This window comes from Lissotriton vulgaris, chromosome 9 (genome assembly GCF_964263255.1).
Source record: "Lissotriton vulgaris chromosome 9, aLisVul1.2, whole genome shotgun sequence".
Lineage (NCBI taxonomy): Eukaryota > Metazoa > Chordata > Amphibia > Caudata > Salamandridae > Lissotriton > Lissotriton vulgaris.
In genome coordinates this window covers 49,756,721-49,774,216 of record NC_141697.1, presented here as the reverse complement: position 1 = coordinate 49,774,216, position 17,496 = coordinate 49,756,721, and the positions used below count along the sequence as shown (strand labels likewise).

Sequence of the window (17,496 nt, the reverse complement as noted above, 5' to 3'; positions counted from 1 at the left end):
AACCACTTCTGTCTACTTCTCATTCACTCTGGGTAGACTTCTTTGCCTAACCTCACACTCGAGTAATATAGAACCCGTTATTCTTCCGACTCATCCACTGTCGTCAGGGATATGTACTGAGCCGGGATTTCACCAGTGAACTATTTTACTTACCAGACAAGCCTCGGAGACCCTACTACTCCTTCCGTATGCGACCCTTACTAGGTGATATCGCAATGAAAGTTTTATACCGGACTCGTAGCTATCAATTATTCAGATATAACAAAAGATCCTAATTAGTGCTTCCAGTTATTCATTTAACCCTGCACTAATGATTCAGACCCTAGTGACTTCAACAGCTAACCGGATTCTGCTCACCGTTAGCTAAAATACTTCCCCGGGGATTCGGACTACACTGAACATCCACAAACAATTCTGGGTTAATTCAACATTTATAGCAGCAATGAAAAATCATATACATTTACATATAAAATTTTAAAACATTTCAAAAAAATTTCAAACAATATAATAAAAATCAGCAGCACATTATTTTTTTCTTCACGGTTTGTTTCTTAACTTTCCCTGTCTACCTAATCTAACTAGTCCAAACCATCCTCTGGCTGCCAGAAAATTACTGATAGAGCGCGCAGTTCACCCGGGTCACCAATTTCTTACACGCACTGGGCCCCGGCGTGCATTTGATTTCAATCAGTGATTCTCGTGAACCGGGTGAGATCCTGGCACGCTACTATGAGTAATCAATGGTTTCAGGATTACCTCTGCTTACCATGCACCTGACTTACCGCAGGCACAAACTTACGATGGACCTAGAGCTAAAAGGGAAAATAGTAGACAGGACCTTAAAACATTTCTTTGCGTCCATATATTTTATCCACTTTTCTGTAAAATGACCACAGACACCTGATGAAGTTTAACACTTTATATGAAAATTCAAAAAGAAGATGCCAAGACAATAAGCGATATGCAGAACACTATGTCAAACATTAATATCAACACCAATAGGTAACTTTGCACGAAGAAAATCACGACCATTAAGATATATGGGAAAACTAGAGGTGGGGTTTGGCATAGAACTAATCACTGCAATTTTATACTAAGACAAGAGTTGTGGAGGGACCTAAAACATGTACTTATCCTTATCACTTAAGACTATTCTTACTAAGTTCACTGCAAACCACTAAAGGAAAGGGAAAAATGGGAACAAGCTATTATTTATGACAAAGTCAATGAGCTCCTAAAGGAGGGGGGGAGAGAAGGAACCCAACTAAATCAGACACATATACTGGATGTTTCAACGGCAATAGAGCAATATCACAGGTAGAATGCTTTAATAGATTATACGAAAGAGCGAGAGAGAGAGAGAGAGAAAACAAGATACAAAGAATACGCAAACCCACAGACAATATTTACCTAATTCAGATTTGAGACCAACCCTGGCCACGGGTCAGTTGAGAAGACGGGGACAAGGACCCTCAGAAAAGGCACACCAGAATGCGAACAGGTACAACCCACGGACAGATCAGGACAGGATACCCCTCAGGTTCGGGTCAAAGGACTGGGCCTCCCAGGGAAACGACCAACACCCACAGCTTCGGACAGCAACGCCTGCGTTACCCCTTTCTGCAAGTAATCCGCCAGAAACCCCGATTGGATTTTTGAATCTCCCAGCAAAGTGCTTCGCCAGCACTTAGGAATTTCCACCCCTTAGGAGCTTGTGGAAAGTACGGACAAAGTGCTCCGCAGCACTTTCAGATTGAGCACCTATTGAGATCGTAGGGTCAGTGACAGGTCTGCTACTCGGACAAGTCGGACAATTTCCATAAGCCAAACTAGAGTAGTTATACCATTTTGGGGTCCCTCAGACCACCCACTAATGTTGCAAGTGACAGTTTCCCATATTTTGATTGGTCAGGAGAGGTGGTGCGATCATTACCACCTCCTAAAATTCAGCTTTCCCAGATTTAATATTCAGGTTTGCATACCCGCCCCCCGGGTTCACGTTCCCATCCATAGAGTACAACAGAAAATATGAGCGCATAAGACGGTTGCAACAAAGTCTGTTAAATTCAAGGTGATTGTCCACATTGTGTGCTGGGTTCTCAGGCGCATTTTGCTTCAGGAGCCAGCTGGCTTGGTTCAGCTTCTGCGCAGTCGAGTTTCTCCCAGGTCACATGGCAAAACCCAGAGGAGTTTCAAAGATGGTGTAGCTTAAGAACTCCCAGCCCCAAAAGACGCGGTACATGAAAAGTAAGCGAAAACAAATTAATATCACATCCAGAATGATCACACTGTATACCATAAAAAATCTTATCCAACCCTTACTTTATAATGACTATAGCATTAAAGTTTAGTGCGAAAAGATAGATAGGCTAAAGCAGCAGCAATAGCAGAGAGCATGGTGAGAGTCAAGCGGCCATTTTAGTAATAGTGCGCATGTGCACAGAACTCCCTCCAGAATGCGAGTGCGTCACATCACATGGGTATGACCGACGCATGCGCAGACTGAATTTCAGCGAAGCAGCCATTTTCCTTAGTGCAAGCTTCGTTAATATGAAAAAGACATACAGGCAAGCATCCGGGGACACCCGCGTGTTTGGAAAAAAACGTGTAATAAACGACAACAATGATTTTTAGTAATATTATACATTTGGCGAGGTTCTTGTACGGGGCAAGGCGCTTCACGTGCAAATCCTTGCTCCATCACGCACATGCGCAGATCATCGTGAAGCCGAGGGAGAGGAGGACGGCAGCCCGGGACGCCGCAGTCAAGGTAAGTGATTATTTTTTTTACCTTTAAAGCATATTTAATGTAATTCTTCCTGGAGGGGTGAAGGCGGGGAGAGCAACTCCTCTCCGACGCGTTCTACACAGCTTCCTTTGATGAGTCCAATGTAGCTGTCCTCTTTACTGCACAGCTTCCTGTGAAGTGTGTAATGTATCTATCCCATTTAGTTCTGCACAGCTTCTGTTGATGCGTAATGTAGCTGTCCTCTTTAGTACGCACAGCTTCCTTTGAGCTGTGCAATGCAACTGTTCTTTTTATTGCACACCTACTTTTGAATTGTGTACTGTATTGTATACTGTAGCTGTCATCTTTAGCATAATGTAAATTCCTAGGGCAACTCAAACTTGATAGAATACATGACTATACTAGTTCTCTGACATAAGGAGAGACAAAAACAAATTGTGTATATTGCAAAAATACAAACATAGTTTTTATTAAAAACGTAACAATAAATATATATACAAAACAGATCTAAAACAATCCACAAGCACACCCCATTCATGTCATCATTCATATTCAACAATCATAATGTATACATCATAGGCAAAAAAGCACATGGAACAGATATCTACACATTTTTCAGATTCATATTCATATTCAAAGATAAATTACCATTTTGATGATTTATGAATTAAACATTTATAATAAAAACAACATAAAGCCAGGCTATTAAATTGTTGTTGAATTTGTGTCTGGGTCACAATATGATTGCAACCCAGGATGGTATCCTACGCGCGTTTCGGCACAACAGTGCCTTCTTCAGGAAAAGCCACTGCAGATAAAATACAATGTCTGTGAATGTAAAACACAATACACATGTATGAAGCCTCTCCTGAAGTGAAGATACAAAGAATGAACAATATATTCATCAATTTGCTTCATATTTGAATGTTTAATCAGACATTCTGTCTTTAACAAAAAAGATATGCCAAATCATGTATGCCCATTGGCATATTTTGAACACAAACAGTGACCAGAGCACAATGTTACCGCTTCCTATGTTCGCCCACAGGTTCAATAAAAACCTTAAAGATCATGTTGTACATTCCCGGATGATGACAGGTACACCCATCATATAAAAAGCGATTGATGGACAGAATGCACTAGTGGGCAACTTGTGGATTGTTTTAGATCTGTTTTGTATGTATATTTATTGTTAAGTCTTTAATAAATACTATTTTTGTAGTTTTGCAATATACACAATTTGTTTTTGTCTCTCCTTATGTCAAAGAACTAATATAGTCATGTATTGTATCAAGTTTGAGTTGCCCTAGGAATTTACATTATGTATTATTTCCCTGCTAGAGGAACTCCTCATTAGTAGCAGGGGCCCTTTCTTATTTACACTGTCCTCTTTAGAACAACACCGCTTCCTTTGATGTGTGTTATGTAGCTGCCCTCTTTAATGCACAGTTCCGTTGAATTATATACTTACTGTAGCTGTTTTGTTTGGTGCTACACATCTTCCTTTAATGTTTAATGAAGCTGTCCTCTTTACTTCTACAGAGCTTTATTTGAGATGTGCAATGTTGCTGTATTCTTTAATTCTATACAGCTTTATTTGATGTGTCTAATGTTGCTGTTATTTTTAACATTTCTTCCTTTGATATGTGTAATGTTGCTGTCCTCCTTAATGCTACACGGCTTCCTTTGATGTGTGTAATTTAGCTGTCCTCTTTAGTGCTATACAGCTTTATTTGTTGTGTGCAATGCTACTGTCTTTTTTAGTAATACACAGCTCACTATAGTCTGGCTGGCTGGCCAGCTCCTGTTCATATCTGAAGATTTGCAGCCCTCTTTAGTTCAATACATGCCCCTCTGATGTCTGTACTGTCCTACCACTTTAGTTCTATACAGCTCTCTTTCAATAACATAACGCTGCAGCTCTCTTTAGTGCCCCACAGCTCCCTTTGATATGTGTACCACGGCAATCCTCACTGGTCCTTGACAGTTCCTGACGGAAGTAACAGTGCTTCACAGCTCCCAAAGACTTTTATACAGGTTCCATATGCTTCAGCAGTGGACAGCTCTAAAAACAATATTCAGGACAGCCACATATTTCAAGACAGGACAGCTCCCAAAGACGCATTCACAAAAGCCTCGCTTTTAAGCACTAGACAGCTCCGAAGTTCATTTAGAGAATGCCCACCCCCTACAACCCAGGACATCGAAAAGAGACTGTGACACACCACCCACACTCTGAAGCACAGGGCAGCTTTGATGACTGATACACAACAAACACACTCTTCAGCGCTGGACAGTTCCCAAAAAGGGTTCTACAACATCCACACTCTTTAGGAAGGAACAGCTCCTAACAACTGAGGGCTGTGTTCACAAGATGCACTTTTGAGTAATTTTCCTACTTTTGACTATTTACCATTTACGAATGCAAAGTTACTTAAAAGCAAAGACTTATATATCGCCTTAAACATGTGGTGGAGTCAGTAAAACGTTGTAAAGTTACTACTAGCAGTACTTTACAACTGTATTTGATGTTCTGCTGAACACTTGGCAGGCACTCCAAAGTGGAGGCAGAGGTCTCCCTATGGTAAAATATAGGGGGAACCGTAAAAGTTCATTAATCTTTAGAACAATAAGAAAAATTATAGAGTTAATACCTTCATAATATATTCCCTTCAAATAAAATAAAAATACTCACATTTAAATTAATAAACACTATACTTTTTATTATGTACTAAAAATGTTTAAAAGCAATGTATAAAAGTAGTTGTGATTTAAATATGTTTTGATAACATTTTATGTTACATTAATTTATAAAAAGTAAGAAATATAGGTGACATTTTTAAAGTAAAATAATTAATGTTTTTTATAATTGTTTTAACATCAAATTGATTGTATCTATATTTTCAAATAGTTTAAATAATTTAATGTATTTAACATTAGTTTCTATGATGTTTTTTTTAATGTCCCTACCGCCATTATTTTCCATGGGAGGGTGATGCAGTGCAAGTGGTTGGTCATGTGTAGTGATGGGCCTACTCCAGGTCTAATCTGAGGTACATTTACTACGGTTTTGAATCCTTTTAGGCTGTAGTAGCAGTAGTACTGCAGTTTGTGAATAGCAACTGGCTTACTCTTTTGTGAGTGAGTGCATTTCCCTCTGTAAACCCCTCCCTAGCCTTACCGAACCCCCTTCTTACTCTTCTTTATCCACTCCCCCTTAGTAGTAAATATGCCCCATTATTCAGACAACTCCCAAAGACCTTTACACAAGAGCCACACTCTTCAGCACTGGAGAGCTCTTAAAGATCTTTACACAGCAGCTACACTCCTCAGCACTGGATAACTCTCAAAGACTTGTACACAACAGTCACACTCTTTAGCACTGGACAGTTCCTAAATACCTTTACACGAGAGCCACACTCTTCAGCACTGGACAGCTCTTAAAGACTTTTACACAACAGTCACACTCTACAGCACTGGATAACTCTTAAAGACTTTTACACAACAGTCACACTCTACAGCATTGGATAACTCTTAACGACTTTTACACAACAGTCACACTCTACAGCACTGGATAACTCTTAAAGACTTTTACACAACAGTCACACTCTACAGCACTGGATAACTCTTAAAGACTTTTACACAACAGTCACACTCTGCAGCACTGGACAGCTCTTAAAGACCTTTACTCAACAGTCACAGTGTTCGTGTTCAACACTGGACATCTCCCAAAGACCTTTACACAAGATACGAATTTTTCAGCATTGGAAAGCTCTTAAAGACCTTTACACAACAGCCACACTCCTTGATACTAGACAGTTCCCAACGGCTGTTTGCACAACAGGTACACTCTTCAGCACTGGACAGCTCTTAGCCCCTTTCCTGTGGCCCCGATTTACCCGGAGTGCGGCACTTCTGCAAAACGGGTGGGGCCGCGTCTGCCATTGGCCGACAGCAGCACTGGGAAGGTAGTGCTGCCGTCGGCCAATGGTCGACGGCAGCAAGGAAAGGGTTAAAGACCTTTACACAACAGACACACCCTTCAGCACTGGACAGCTCCCAAAGATCTTTACACAAGATACACACTCTTCAGCACTGGACAGCTCCCAAAGACCTTTACACAACAGCCACTCTCTTCAGCACTGGACAGCTCCCAAAGACCTTTACACAACAGCCACACTCTTCAACACTGGACAGCTCGCAAAGACCTTTACACAACAGCCACACTCTTCAACACTGGACAGCTCCCAAAGACCTTTACACAACAGCCACACTCTTCAGCACTGGACAGCTCCCAAAGACCTTTACACAACAGCCACACTCTTCAACACTGGACAGCTCCCAAAGGCCTTTACACAAGAGACACACTCTTCAGCGTTGGACAGCTCCCAAAGACCTTTACACAAGAGACACAATCTTCAGCACTGGACGGCTCTTAAATAACTTTACTCAACAGCTACACACTTCAGTACTGGACAGGTCTTAAAGACCTTTACACAAAACACACACTCTTCAACACTGGACAGCTCCCAAAGACCTTTACACAAGAGACACATTATTCAGCACTGGACGGCTCTTAAATAACTTTACTCAACAGCTACACACTTCAGTACTGGACAGGTCTTAAAGACCTTTACACAAAACACACACTCTTCAGCACTGGACAGCTCCCAAAGACCTTTACACAAGAGACACACTCTTCAGCACTGGACAGGTCCTGAAGACCTTTATTGAACACCCACACTCTTCAGCACTGGACAGCTCTTAAAGACACAACAGCCACACTCCTTGATTCTAGACCGTTCCCAAAGGTTACACAATAGCCACACTTTTCAGCGCTGGACAGCTCCCTAAAACATTTACACAACAGATACTCTCTTCAGCACTGGACAGCTCCCAAAGACCTTTTCACAACAGCCACACTCTTCAGGACTGGACAGCTCACAAAGGGATTTACACAACAGCCACACACTTCAGCACAAGGCAGCCCCGGGGATACCTATTCTGAATCAGTGATCCGAGTAGCAGAACGGATATATGTATATTTATTTGTGTTCTGAGGCCACAACTGGAGGTTTCTGAACTTTTGCTGTGCTTGTGCCATGTGTCAAGTGAGAGGAGCAGTTAATGCATTTGATTAGCACATTTATTTTTAGAGCAGTCAGAACAATGCGTGGTCTGCACTTCTAAACACAGCTACATTTCTCTTTGGTGAGTCAAGGGCGGGGAAGGTTATTCCGCTGCTGTGAAACCTTAGATGGCTCGGATACCCTGCAGCGACAGCGCAAACACTGTGATACCGCATGGGGTGCGGGAAGAGGCTTCCGACAAGCACCTTGGCTGCGTTCCCTCAACACCACATTAGCATGCCCATTCCCTGGGGTGTGAATTTATTTACATTCAATATCCACTGTATTTTTCAATTTTTTATATAGGTAAACAGGAACAACAATATGCACCTTTTAGAATATTAATCTAACTATGCAGCTGGCGTTATGTTCTCTGTAAGGGTTGTTGGGTCTGCCTCTTCAGCTGTCAGGGTCTATGAGATGCTTACTAATTGTGCATCTCCGTTATCTCGACTCTTTTATTTACATCGACCCTCTTGATTCAACCAGCAAGTCTAAGACTAACTTAGGATTTGATGACTTTTACTTCCATAAAGCAGTAGCCTACAAAGTGGCTAATAGTGGAGTTAGAACAGTACACACGTCGCCAGGGTACAGGTCAGTGAAAGCAAAGGACAGGTCGATGTACAGAGATCAAGATAAAGGCAGTGTAATTAGAAGTGAGCAATGTTTAAATTGCACCAGTGAAGTTGGTGAAACTATGCTCTTAGCCGAGAAAAGACTTCACACTTCTCAAAGTCAGGTAAGGTTTCTTGATTTTGCCAGGCTTCGTCTTAAGCAAAGCTTGCAGCTGGGTGTGCCAACTAGCGAAAGGGTTTGTTTTCTCTGCTACCATTTAGGGCTGTCTTTTTTGCTATGTGACTGCAGTGTAATGCTGTAATAAGCACAAGGCGGCCTAATACCTGGACAATGGAGGTCTCACTTTCAAAAGCGGGACTTCCGGTGGAGGGGAATGCATATGCACCCTGTCCAATCCCCTCCCTCCAGACGTTGCAGTCTATAGAGCTTAATATGGGTCGGGCAAGATGATTCGACAATGAGGACACTACGTGGCAGCTGAGCATTGGCAGCTGGCTTATAGACCCAAGTGGTATCAGGCATATTTGGCTACCAAAGCTGGTGAAGTTAAAAAAAGATGTACACTTGTGAAGCCTTTGATTTTAAACATTTCTACACTAGGAAGTGCTAATGTTCTGTTATGTTATGTTATGTTATGTTATGTTATGTTATGTTATGTTATGTTATGTTATTGGCTCACATATATCATGATGCCTCACTCCCGAATGAGTATCTTGGTGCTTGTTACTTAGCAATGGCACAGAGAAATTAAAAGATCCACGGTTTTAAAGTTTTTTAAACTTGGGGAGGTCAGAATGAGTGTGAATGTGGAGGGGAAGTTTGTTCCAGTGAAATGGGGAAAGATAAGAGAAGGATCGAACCCCGAATTAAGCAGTACGAATGCGAAGGATCATTGGCAGTGCTTTGTTTGTGGGCCTGAGTAGTCTGGTGGGTTGGTAGTGGAAAAGTCTGGGATCTAGATAAATGTGTAGTACGTTCCTTCGGGCCAGATGTGGGTGGCCCAATACCGGTCGGTAACTGCCGAAATTACCGAATTTCGGCCGTTACCGACCGGTATTGGGCATTTGGGATGTAGGTGGCCAAAATTGCAAATTCGGTAATTTACCGATTCGGTATTTTAAGGAATCAGTAAATTACTGGTTCCTTAAAGTACCGAATCGGTAAAGTACCGAATTTACAATGTAGGGAGCACTCAAATGAGTGTTTTTTCCATTTTAGGATTCATTATTTACCACCAACTACAAGTTGGAGGTAAATAAGGAATACCTTTGAAAATGCAAATCTGTGCATTTTCAACTGTGCCATGTGGCAGAAATACATGCCCTTAGGGCATGTATGTGTGCCACATCTGCACACAAGCACGATTCAGGGGTGCAACAGGGTGTCAAAGTGACACCATGGCACCCTTGAATGTTTACCCCATTTTACTGAATCGGTATTTACTGATTCGGTAGTTGACATTCATTCCTATGGGCCTTCAGGCCCATAGGAATGCATGGCAATTACCGAATCGGTAAATACTGATTCGGTAAATACCGAATCTTACCAATTCGATAATTTTTACCAAAAATGTATCTACATCCCTTTTACCTATTCTTAAATACCGAATCGGTAAAATTCGATATTTAAGAATAGGTACATTGGGATTACCTACATCTGGCCCTCAGTGCCTTATGGGTCAACCATCAAAGCTTGAAGTTAGCAGGTTTTCTAAAGGTCAACTAATGTGAGGCTTTTAAAATGGAGGCAAAGGGAGAATGTGAGGGGGCTTGCATATCAGCTGAGCTGCTTTATTCTGCTCTGTGTGCAGTTTGGACAGCAGGGAGTTATTAGCTGCCACCAGCAATGCATTCCCGTAGTTGAGGCGACATGTGATTTGTGCCTGGACCAGGGTCTTTCTAGCAGTAGACGGAAGCAGGGGGAAAGCTTTTTTAGGAGATGCATAGTAGCAACATTAGTGCCCCCTGTTGTGCTAGGATGTCTTTCATGGAGAGAGTTTGGTCAAGATTGATACCTACTTGATACGAAGTCTTCTTTTCATGTACTAAGGAAGTGGATTTATTGTCTGAGTTGCAAGTTACATGGAACCACAAGAGACAGAGTGCACACTTCCCAACATGTGCTGGTTCTAAAAAAACTCCCAGCTTTACATAATAAAATGTCAGCAGCACTAGAGCACAAAGGACTCTGCCATTCTCTCCACCACAGCATTGTCATTCAATCACTCAGGTGCATTCACCCACTCTGGCTTATCCACCCACTCTGGCTTACCATGGGGAACCCACTAGCATATAACAGGCAGGGAAAGTAAGGTTGGAGATGAGGTGTTTAAAGTTGAATTCCAATAAAACAGAGGTGATAATGTTTGTAAATCTTTCTCCCGCATGCTCTCCAGCTTGGTGGCCAGACAGTCTTGGACCCATCACATGCCTGTGGGAAAAGCTAGGAATCTCGGGGTTATTATAGATGGAAAGCTCAACTTAAAAAACAAGTGTTTAAGGTAGTGTCAACCTCATTCTGGATGATAAAAACTATTAGAAAAGCTCTGCCATACATACCGAAATCATGTAGAGAATCTTTAGTAACCTCCTTAGTTTTGAATAAACTTGATTATTGTAACAGCTTGAATGTCAAGGTTCAATCAACTCTACTGAGAAAGTTACAGGAAGGGCAAAATGCGGCTGAAAGACTGACTTTAGATATTTCAAAATTCCAATCAGTCAGAACTGAAATCAGAAAACTTCATGGTTGCCTGTCTGTCAGAGGATAACATTTAAAGATCCCCTGTATCGCTCATAAAGCATTACACAGACAGGGGCCGAAGTTTTTGGAGGACATGTTTAGATGGTATTCTCCAAATAGAGTGTTGCATTCAGCTAATGCCTACCTTATGCAGACAACTAGCTTCAAAAAGATGAATTGGGGTGGGAGGAGTTTCGCCTTTAACACCATCAAAGAATGGAACTCTGTCATCTTATATCTTAGGAAAATTAACCATCATTTAGAATTTAGGAAGCAACTGAAGCCTTGGTTATTTTAATCAGTAGTTTTTGAGCACAGCTATTTGAGTCTGTTAGCGCCAAGACACCTGAGGGTATTTGTGCACTGTATAAATTCCATTAACATTAACGTTTGCTAAATGGCAGCTACTCCTGACAATTTTGTCACCTGGACATGTTAAATTGCTTGTATTTCCCAGCGCTTTCAGCAGCAGATAGAGTGTCTACCAGCTCGGGGGCTCAGAACATCTATGTCTTTAGTTGTCTGCAGAAAATGGGGAGCAAAGTGCAAGATCCCAGATGTTCTGGCAAAGCATTCCACTGTTTAGGGCAGAGGAAACACAAGAGTGATCTCCCATGTGAGTAAGTTTAATCTTAGAGACAGTGCATAAAGAGAGATTGCTTGAATGCAGATAGCGAGTGGGCTTGTACGGTTTTATCAGACCATTAATATGGTTGGGGCAAACCCTGCCCGTGCTTTGAACATGTAACACAAAGCATTAAACTGGACATTCCCCAACCAATAAAGCTCTTGGCTTAGAGATGTAACTGAGGTATATTTTGGCAGTCGATAGATCAGCCTAAATGCATGGCTAGTTAAACACTGTTGCATAAAATGATTGACAGTTTGTTGGCCTTCTTGTGTGGTTTTTCTCCTGTGCTCTTCACTCACAGTTGCCTGCTGTTTTCCATCTCTTCCAGGATTCTGCTGACAGTAGTGGTCATCTTCAGGATCCTCATCGTGGCCATCGTTGGAGAGACTGTCTATGACGACGAGCAGACCATGTTTGTGTGCAACACCCTTCAGCCGGGCTGCAACCAGGCATGCTACGACAAAGCCTTCCCAATCTCACACATTCGCTACTGGGTCTTCCAGATCATCATGGTTTGCACTCCCAGCCTGTGCTTCATCACGTACTCTGTCCACCAGTCGGCCAAGCAAAAGGAGCGGCGCTACTCCACTGTGTTCCTCAGCCTTGATCGCGACCAGGACTCTATGAAACGCGAGGACAGCAAAAAGATCAAGAACACAATCGTCAACGGAGTGCTCCAGAACACTGAGAACTCCACAAAGGAGGCAGAGCCAGACTGCCTGGAGGTGAAGGAGATCCCCCACCCAACCATCCGTGCCCCCAAAACCAAGATGACACGCCAACAAGGCATCTCCAGGTTCTACATCATCCAGGTGGTCTTCAGGAATGCCCTCGAGATAGGGTTTCTGGTAGGGCAATACTTCCTCTACGGCTTCAATGTACCATCCATGTATGAATGCGACAGATACCCTTGCATCAAGGAGGTGGAATGCTATGTGTCCCGGCCCACAGAGAAGACGGTGTTTCTCGTCTTCATGTTTGCCGTTAGCGGTCTATGCGTGGTGCTAAACTTAGCGGAACTCAACCACCTTGGCTGGAGGAAGATCAAAACAGCGGTCAGAGGGGTGCAGGCCAAACGGAAATCCATCTATGAGATTAGGAACAAGGACCTTCCAAGAATGAATGTGCCCAACTTTGGAAGGACACAGTCCAGTGACTCGGCTTATGTGTGAAGGGACGGGGCAAAGGCCCCTCATCGATTAAACTCAAGCCATACCGGGATTTGGATGGAAAGTGGGACAAGCAGCAAGCACATGTGCTCCAGGTGATGCCCATAGGCAGCTGGGGGTCCCTAAAATTATCCAGAATGGGGGTAGGTTGCCTGCTGGTGGTATTCCTTCATGGAGAACATTGGACAGAGCCCCACTATTTAACTTTTCAAAAAGCACGAAGGAGACATCTTTGAATGAAACACTTGAGAAACTCTTGAGTGGACTTTGCAAACCACTCAAGAGTTGATAGTCATAATACTGGCCAATATGATGTCAAAATATGGGGTCAAGAGGAACAAACTGACGTCAAAACAAGGACCCAGGCCGGCCGACGACCAATCGGCAAAGATCTTGTTGATGGTCCAATATATGAACGAAGGTCTTCGAATGTACAGAGCAGCATTGTCAGGGAAGAAAAAGACATACAGAAGCACCCCAAATCCTGCTTCGCGCAGTTTTTGCGCGTTCTCCTGCATCTTATTTTCAAAGAGCACTGGTGCTGTTTCCTGATGGGCAAAGGGCTCTTCTGTGCGATAACTGCCCCTAAAGCCAAGTCACGACTCTGCGCACATAGCGCGGTCTGATCACTACACTTGCAGGCAGTTATCCCAGCATAAGAGCCCCTTGCCAATTCTTTCTAAAAATAAAATAAAAAAGAAAATCTTTGTGCATTGGCTCAACTGATATTGTTCCTACAGAGGGACTTAGGAAGAGTGGAGTATTTTTTAATATTATGGTCGGGATTTTTAAACATTCAGGACTCTTCATTGCAGAAAATGATGGCTTATTTAATGTGTTTACTTTCTTATTGCAGAGGTGAAGCTTTCCTCGCAGATATATTTTACTGCATAATCTCCCACTAACAAATAATTTGGGTAATTTTTCAGCAAAAATGTCAAGTGTGATTTTTTTTTAGCATAATCTTTGCTCATAGAACAAAATAAATATACCAAGCACAAAAATTATACTGAATGAATCAGCAAATATTTATTTTGCTGAGAAATAATCGAAGCACAACATCTATGCTGCAAATATTAACCCTCAATAAACTGGTCGTAATTATAATGTGTAAAAACCGAACAGAAATCTAAAAAGGGCAACATACGTTTTTTTCTTGGAAGAATTTTGCAACGTCCCCCTTCCAAATTTTGGACAGAACGTTATTATCTAATATTTTATTCATTCGTTTTATAAATCTACTAGACACCTCGAGGCTTTATGGTGCTAATGTGAAATCATAGACACATTGTAAATACAAAGGAATGGCCGAGGTTATACGTAGCCACAAACACTTAAAATGTTTCCTCTCTCTCTCTCTTCGAATGGCCTTAGGGCTATATTGTTATTGCTGCAAAGGTGGGGGCAACGAATTCCAGACTTTTCATGCTTGAAATAAAAAATGACGGGCTCTTTTATAACTATGCTGAAAGTTGAAAAACATTTGGTAGCCGAACAAAGGTTTCTCCTGGGGACATAAAGCCAATATTGTGTGGCCAAGAGAACCAGGCCAAAGCCTAGCTGGACCTTGTGAACCACTCATAGCGCCTTGATCTGTATTCATTGATTCACAGGCAATAAATGTAAGTTTGACACCAATGTAAGATTTCCTTCACTATTTCATGAAATTGTCAATATTTTGTGAATAATTTTCTGAAATAGAGGTGAATAAATCAAAGTGTGCTCTGCTCTAGATGTGCAGTACAGTAAACAGTAGGTCCCAGTAGAAAAAAATATTTAAGAACACATTTATTTCCATTTTTTTGTTTTAAAAAAAATCTAATTTTTTTGACATTTTTTTTTAAATAATTTTTTTCTATTGGGACCTACTGTTTACTGTACTGTCCTTTACCCAGGTCCCAGTGGCTAATTTGGGTTTACCCTTATCAATAATCCCAGCTCTAGATGTGATCTGGTTCAGGTTGTATCTAGGTCCAGGCGAACTCCAAAATATGCTGACATTACTTGAGGATTACACTTGTTACATGAAGTTCCTCAAATTACACTATTGTGCCCCATAATTACTTCGACGTTCACAAGCAAATTAGAGCACTGGAATGTGGGACGAGCACAAATAACGAGAGTGGCTATTGTTCACCACAAATGTTTTTTGTTTTTTTTGTGCTTTTTTTTAGTGCAAAATGAATTGTGTTGTAAAATATAGTGCTAAGAAAATGACTTGTATTTTGTGTAATTATGTGTAATTTCGCATAATTTGCCTGATGTTTCACTTAATTACACAAAAGCAAATTTGGCATACAACACACAACCCTAGTTGTACCAATAATGAATATATCTGGGTTGGCCAGTGTTGATCCGGGATGCATGACAAATTTTCAGGATATCGACTGGAGATAGATTAAATTACAAGAAAAAGAAATAGGAATCATTTCTCAAGACAGGTCTATGCCGGAATAAACTCCATGAAATGAGTACTAAAGTTTCATGAATATAAGTATAGATTTGCTTTACTTAATTTCACATTGTAGGAGAGTAGGGTCTGCTATCCTATGGTCACCCCAAATTTTTGCTTTTTGCTTCACTGGTTTCTGACTTAATGTGGCTGTGGGCCTGCTAATCAGACCCACAGCCTGCTGTTCTCTCTCTAAATTAATGCCAATGCACCTTAGGTGCATTACGAATTGGAACTGGTTCACCTTATGAGCCCCTGTACTAGTGCACCCTAGGTGCCCAGGGCATAGGTGTATCCAAGGCCTACCAGGGGCTGCAGCACGTATTGTGCCACCCCTGGCCTGGCCTCCATATTTGACACAACTGGCTGATCACTCAGCTGGGGTAAGTCGGTGTAACCACCTCTTACTTAGGTACAGTATGTCTGTGCCTAACCCTAAACTGGACACATATGTTCCTATCAGCCACTCCTATGGAAGGCCTCATCAATCCTGGAGGCAGAGTGCTTGGAAATATGTGAGATGGTGCTCTGGCATGAGCTGAGCCTGTCTGCAGCTGTCGGGAACAACTCCCTAAGCCGTTCCGGGATATTGCCATACCATATACTCTTAAGTGCATTATAATCCTCGCGGTTAAATGCTATCTTTGGTTTGGCTTTATCAAAACATGTCGAGTAAGGTGTCATACGAATTGGAATACTATCCCCTCGCCAATTCTGGCGACGGGGATAGCATTCCACCCTTCTAGAGGGACACGACATGTGCGTAGCCTTAACCCCGGTTAAAGTTAAACAGAGCCTCAGCTTCACAAAATGGACGCTGCCACCACAGACACAAGTCTGGCCTCCTGCTGCTGACCGAAACTCGGCAGATGGTGGCCTGGACAAAGGGTTTCCTGCCCTGGGAGGTGCGAGCACCACCCCAGACAGGATTTTGTGTATTAGGTAGGACAGGGCTGAAAAGAATCAGACATGCCCGGGGCACACAAGGTGTCCCCGTGCATAGGCCAGTCCAAACCGGTTCTGGGGCCTTCCAGCCCCAGTCCTGGCGCGGAGCTGGACAAAGGAAAGGGGGTGTAACCGCCCCCCTTCCTGGTTCCTCCCAGAGGAGGGACCTAGTAGGTGATCCACCCCCTAGATTGGAATAAGAGGGGGAGCAGTGCCATTGCACAGCAGATCATCCCGAAATCAACTTAAACTAAGAAGAAGACTGGACTTCGACATTCTGCTGCACAGAAGACTGAAGAAGAATCTCCCTTGTGGCCAAGGAGTGACCACCCTGTGAACACAGGTACCAACCAGCAACTCGACGTCTGCTTTGCCGCCGCCTCCCGCCGGAGCCCGAGCCCAGAGCCCGACAAGAACCAGATTCCCAGACCTCTCAAAGCCCGATCCACAGTCCCTGCGAAGAAGGGACCCGTGGAGGCACCGAGTGACGTGGGACCGGACCTCTTGGAAGACACTCGAAAAGCTGACTGCGCAGCTTCTGAGGCATCCTCGACGTTGTGCTTTGGGGACTGAGAACCCCCACCACCGAGCAGCCCTTGCACCGAAGATCAGCCCCCCAGCATCTCCACGATCTGCGTGGGGCCCTTCTGCACTGTGCCACTCGACGCGCCATCCCGGCCACTAGCCACGCGGCCAGCGGCCATCTTGGCGACGAACCCGAAGATTTAAACAGCAGGTCTGGTTGCTCCAGACCTACCCAAGCTCCTGTGAAAAGGAGCACCCGCTCTGACCTTGCTGGTCCGAGTGAACAGCATCTTTCAACTTCTGCGTGGCTTGCATTTGCCAAGGCCTGTTTGCTCCGATCAGGTCGCCGACACCGCCAACAGCGAGAAGCCTACGTGGGACAGCTCGTGACCGACTCCTGGACGTCCTCGACCCCGGGTATCCACGTGGCTGCAGAAAGAAGCTACCCGACAACGCCTGTTTGCACCCGACATCGCCTGGTTCCACTCTGGTTCCAGGGCAGTCACTGGCTAGTGACTTTGAACACTGTCCCCTCTGCTTTCAGGTCTTCAACTCTTCTGATCCACCCTTGGATC

General features: G+C 43.1%; 1 protein-coding gene across 1 annotated transcript in view; it reads left to right on the top strand.

The window, feature by feature from the left end:
- GJD2 (gap junction protein delta 2) overlaps window positions 1-14,638 on the top strand; it is a 77,342-nt gene extending 62,704 nt beyond the window's left edge. Inside the window, exon 2 of the mRNA XM_086936565.1 lies at window positions 12,159-14,638. Coding sequence (XP_086792691.1) covers window positions 12,159-13,002 — 844 coding nt within the window. The 3' untranslated portion in view covers window positions 13,003-14,638. The remainder of the gene's footprint in view (window positions 1-12,158) is intronic.
- Window positions 14,639-17,496: the final 2,858 nt, after the last annotated feature.